A 5,457-nucleotide genomic window follows, 5' to 3' on the forward strand; every position below is an offset into this window, starting at 1 on the left:
AATAAGAAAGTCTAGCTTTGCCCTAACCGGTTTGGCTCAGTGGATAGAGCATCGGCCTGTGGACTCAAGGGTCCCAGGTTCGATTCCGGTCAAGGGAATGTACCTTGGTTGCGGGCACATCCCCAGTAGGAGGTGTGCAGGAGGCAGCTGATCGATGTTTCTAACTCTCTATCCCCCTCCCTTCCTCTCTGTAGAAAATCAATAAAATATATTTTAAAAAATAAATAAGTAAATAAAATAGCTAAGAGCAAATATGAGGCACTTTTTAACAGTGAATTAGCAAATCCTGGCCTATTGTCTATTTCTAATCTGAAGTCTCATCTTTTCATAGGTGCCTGAAGCTTCTCTTCTGAGGAGCATTTTTATAAAAAAAAGTTTATAAAACACCCTGTGGGATCTGCCCCGTGTCCCCTGCCTAACAGGCCACTGTTGCCCACTTGACCGATGGGGTAGCTGAGGAGGTGGGGGACCTAGCATTTAAATGTACATCTAAAGGTTTATATCGTTCTAATGTAGGCAAAGCAGCACCTGTCTTATGTGTGACATAGAGGGACGACTCATTTATTTTAAAATACCTAAGAGTTGCCCTAACCAGTTTGGCTCAGTGGATAGTAAACTCAGTTCTGAGCAGCCCCCATCCCCGGCCCTACGGCTCCCGGTTGGCTCTGTGACCTTAGCAAGGCTCTTGGGGCCTCAGTTTCCCCATATGCTCCATGGAGACTGGACTTGGAGGTTGGCAAGGTCCTGCCGCTTCCCTGCTCACATGTGGATGGGCCCTGCTGTCCACCCCAGTCCTCCACCCTCCTGCCCTGGGAAACATGACCGCTAAGGGATTGAGGCCAGAGGCAGGATGAGCTCCAGACCCTCTGTTCTTGGTAGAATTGCTGACAGAGTTCGGGTCCACGGGCCCCAGTTGAAAGAGCAGAGGCTCTGGGGTCAGACAGGTGGGTATAGGGGCAAATCTCAGTCTTTCCATTTATCAGCTCTGGGACCTCAATCCCGTGTCTTAACCTCTCTAAGGCGTGGTGGGTGATGTTAGGAGGAAGTTGCAGGGAGCCAGAATTTGAACTCAAGTCAGCTGGTTGCCCACTTTTATTCTCCTCTACCAGTCACTATTGTTGATCAGTGTGGGAGTGAGCTCCCCGTCACAGGGGTGTGCAGGTCTGGCCTACAGGAGCCTGCCAGGAAGCTGCGTGCTGGGGCAGGGTGCTAGGAGAAGACAGTGGCAGACTCCACTCGCCCTCCACACATCCACCTTGAGGGAGTTGGGAGGCTCCTGAGATTCAGGTGCTGACACTGGGCTCTGCTCTTGTGAGTGGGGCTTAGAGGTCAGCAGACCTGAATCCTGACTTCCCCTCTGTGAGCCTCCACTTTTCCCTCTGTGAAATGGGTCAGCAGCAGAACCAACCGTGGGGATTACATCCCTTCATCAGTGCCTCACACAGGTCAGCTCCTGGCAGGCAGTAGTGTGTAGCATGTGCTTGGCACTCATTCACTCCCCTTCTCTCATCCATCCCTTTTTCACAAGAGCAGCGATTGGCCAGGTTTTCTGTCCCAGGCAGGGGCCCCTCCCCACCCAGCCCCAGCTGTGACTTCAAACATCTTCCTGGGAAGTGGCTCCCAGAGAACGGACATGTGGCTTCAATAGAAACCCGGGCCTGCCGCCAGTGGGGTGGTCAGTCATGCTCATTTGGGGAAGGAGGGTCAGGAGTGGGGGACCTGTAGGACGCAGGACAAGCCGCAGAGTGGCCAGAGCAAGGGTGCGGGTGTGAGGTGGCCCTGGCTCCTTGCCCTGCACAGTGGAGCGGGCGGGAGAGGGAGGCTGGGGCCCGTTGCCTCCTTCTCCCTCCAGACAGGAAGCTTGGTCTTCTTTCTTCCGAGCCAGCCCGGCTCCAGAGCTCTCTGGTGCTCCCAGGGGATAGCAGAGTCCCCTGGGGAACTGGGGTTTTCGGCGGTGTCTTCTCTAACACCCTGCCCCAGTGCAGAGCCTTCCCAGCAGGCTCTTCGAGGCCGACTTGCACACCTGCTGTGATGGGGAGCTCACTCTCACACTGATCCACAGTGACAGATAGTGGTGGGGGGGAAAATGGGCAACTGGCTGACTTGGGTTCAACTTCTAGCTCTTCCCGCTTCCCAGCTGTGTGACCAAGGCTGTTTCCTTACTTGTAAAAGGAAGACAACAGCTCTCACTATTATGGCTGCAGCTGCTCATGTTGTTACTATGATTACAGATCACATAACCTTTCTCCCAGAAAGGTTTCGATTCCTAGGATAAGCAGGCTGCTGTGTGATTCCGGCCCAGCCCTCGGCACTTCTGGGCCTCTGCCCCACTCCCAGAGGTCCCCCTTTCCAGGGAGGTTTATGCCTCAACGAGAGGCGGAGGCCGGCAGCCAGAAAGTATCGCTCAGAAAGGTCCAGAAGCCCACCCTTCTGCCCAGCCTCTGTCCTGGCTCCCATGACCCAGGACGCCCACCCCAATCTAGCTTCATCTCCACTAGAGCCTTCTCCATGAGTCAGGTTATCACATGGCCTGGCTGTGTCCACCTGACGCTGAGGCCCAGAGCGGGGAAGGGGCTTTCCTGGGGTCGCACCGCAAGCTGGCAGCAAAACCAGAACTGGCACCACACACCCTGTAGCCAAGCGTTGTCTTGAACCTGTGAAAACTCTCAGCCAGTTCTGCACAGCAGGATATAAACTTCCTGTTCTGAGGAAGGCACTGTATGCAGATTCACTGAGCCATGCCTCTGTGCCCTGACCCTGGGGAGCCTGCAGCCTCCTCTGGCAGAACCAGGTTTTATTGAGCATTTACTATACAGGCCGGCTGCTGAGCTGCCTGTGGCATTACTCCTGCCTTGCGGCAAAGGTTTCTCATCCCCATTTCTGAGCTGGGATAACTGAGGCTGAGCGAGGAGCAGCCCTTTGTCTCTAAGACATAGCATTTCCTGAGCACCACGGTGTGTAGCACTGGACCCCACGGGGCTCTAAGCTTGGAGACGCTGGGAACAAAGGCTCCCAGCCAAGCCACCCAGCTGCAACCCCCACCACCCCGTGACCTCCCATTCCAGCTCATTTGGCCCGTGAGACACTATCTGAGGCTGTGGTGTGGAGCTGAAGCATCCGGAACCCCGGGCAGCTGATAAGAGGAAGCGTCACTTTTTCCAGCTCAGTTAGTAATTGAAAATTTCCCTGTTCCGTTTTTAAGTAATTTCTTCTTGTTCAGTTTTCTCATCCCTCACCCTCCCTCCACCCAGACACTTCCCCAGCTCTGTTTTGTGGCCGGTCCCCAAGCTCCCAGGCTGGGCAGGCCAGCCTCCTTCATAGGGTCCTCTGTGTCTCCCCAACACGGCCTCTGACCCCTGCAGAACCGACACCACAGTTTCTCCACGGGGCCTTTTCCAGGGGACCCCCTCCCATCTGTGTCCCAGCCCACAGAGGGGGAACACGGGCAGTGGGTGGCATCCTGAAGGGATACCAGTTGCTAATGTGCTAAGGGACTTTAGACAAATCACTTCCCTTGGCCTCAGTGTTTCCATCTGTGCAGTGGGTGCAAGGGGGAATTCCGCCTGCTCTCAAAAGACCAAGAATTTTGTCTCGAGGCTCAGACCTGAGCCCAGAACTCCAGGGAACAGACGCCTGCCCCTGTCCTGCTCATGCCCTTCCTCCTGTGAGCTAGGCCAGAGTAGCTTGTATTTCGGCTGGGGAGGGAGCTGCCAGGTCCTTCTCGGTCCGTTTCCCCAAGGACTGTGGTTCATATACCTGTTTATGCCCAAGTGCACTCTGGGAAAAGCATGAGACAGCAGAGTCTGAAGAACTGTCTGTGGAGACTTGGCCATGTGTTTCTTGGCTCTGGCCCTCAGTCTCCACGTCTGTGAAATGGGTTGGCTGGCTGACGGCCCAAGGTCTCCTTAAAGGTTTAAGTGTACCACCAAGCCCATTCTGGAATGGCAAGGCCTCTAGCTGAGTTCACCCAGGCGAGCCCTCCACAGAGCCCTCTCTGCAGGCACACTGCCCAGGGGTCACCCACCTCAGGGTGGGAGTGAGCGGGAAATGGGAGGAGGAGGGCACCTCAGGTCCCAGCAGTGAAAAGCCCAGGGCTCTAGGCAGCCCCACCCTCCTGGTTCCCAGCCCGAGGGAGACCCCTGCTGTCCACTGTGCTAGTCCCTTTTCCCTATTCCAGGGCCCCCGAGGACCGGATGGACCAGCTGGGGAGCAGGGGTCCCGGGGTCTGAAGGTACGGACCCCCGTGGCCTTCCCTTCCTCTCACCTCCCCGGATGGGTCAGGAATCCAGGAACCTGAGCTCACACCCTCCTCAGCACCTGACCCCTTGGGGACAGCCAGGGGTCCCTGAGCGGCTGTGGGGTCGTTCCTGAGAGCTACCCAGCCTCTTCCCCAACCCCCCTCTCCCCAGTGCTGGCACGGGTCAGGGAAAGGGAGAAGGAGCTTTGAGGCTGAGAGTGAGAGTGAGAGAAAGCATGTGAATGAGAGAGAGTGCAGAGCGTGTGAGGGAGGAGGAGGCACGTGTGGCCTCTGGCCCCTTCCCTAGGACCCCAAACCCCTCCAGGGCCCCTGAGAGCCCAGGATGCGTCTGTTCCCTTCAGAAGCACCTACGGCAAGCCAATCCCCTTCGTGTCCCCACCTGCACTCTGGGAGGGGGGTGGACTCCAGGGGAGGGAATGCGGGTCCCTCCTCTGGGAAGGGCCTCCCAGTGCCCTCTCCACTTCCGAGTACTTTGCTTCCCGCAGGGCCCCCCAGGACCACAGGGCAGACTGGGCCAGCCTGGGCAGCAGGTACGTCAGGCCGAGGCTGCCAACCCCTCCCCGCTCCCTGCTCTGTGACACGTGCCTCTAATGAACCCCAATGTGCTTCCAGGGTGCAGCTGGTGAGCGAGGGCACCTGGGCGCACGAGGCTTTCCTGTAAGTATCACCAGTTCTTGAAGCTTCATGGGCTCTGTGGGAGGATGGCAGCCCCTTTAGCCAAGTTCCCATCCTGCTGCGCAAGCTCCAAAGGTTCTAGGTGGCCACTCCCTGCCCTGGAGACCCTGTAGCCTGCCTCTCCCTGGGGCTCAGTGTCCCCATCCGTCACCCAGCAGAGAGCGGGGGTAGGACCCTCATAAGCTGTGATGGCTTGACTGAGGCCAAGGGGACAGGCAGGGTGGAGAAGGCCACGAGGGACGAAAGTCACCTTTGCTTGTCTCTGCAGGGCATCCCCGGCCCCTCGGGCCCACCTGGTACGAAGGGCCTCCCAGGAGAACCAGTAAGTGCCCTTCCCTCCCGATCTGCATCTTTGCTCAGGCAGATGGCATGGCCCAGGGGGTCCCACTGGAGAGAAGTCGGAGAGGGACAGTGCTGGGCTGACGGGGCAGCCTCGGTTGGTGGAGAGAGCACTGGCTGGGGAGCTCAGGGGCTCTGGATGGGGGGTTCTAAGCCTCCGTTTCTTGCTAGTTTACATGGGAATC

At 57.2% G+C, this 5,457-nt stretch overlaps 1 protein-coding gene across 1 annotated transcript in view; it reads left to right on the forward strand.

The window, feature by feature from the left end:
* COL27A1 (collagen type XXVII alpha 1) overlaps positions 1-5,457 on the forward strand; it is a 143,710-nt gene that overhangs the window by 89,497 nt on the left and 48,756 nt on the right. The window contains 4 exon segments of the mRNA XM_015567140.1: positions 4,001-4,231; positions 4,744-4,788; positions 4,871-4,915; positions 5,202-5,255. Coding sequence (XP_015422626.1) covers positions 4,001-4,231; positions 4,744-4,788; positions 4,871-4,915; positions 5,202-5,255 — 375 coding nt within the window.

This window comes from Myotis davidii, unplaced genomic scaffold (genome assembly GCF_000327345.1).
Source record: "Myotis davidii unplaced genomic scaffold, ASM32734v1 scaffold142, whole genome shotgun sequence".
Taxonomy (NCBI): domain Eukaryota; kingdom Metazoa; phylum Chordata; class Mammalia; order Chiroptera; family Vespertilionidae; genus Myotis; species Myotis davidii.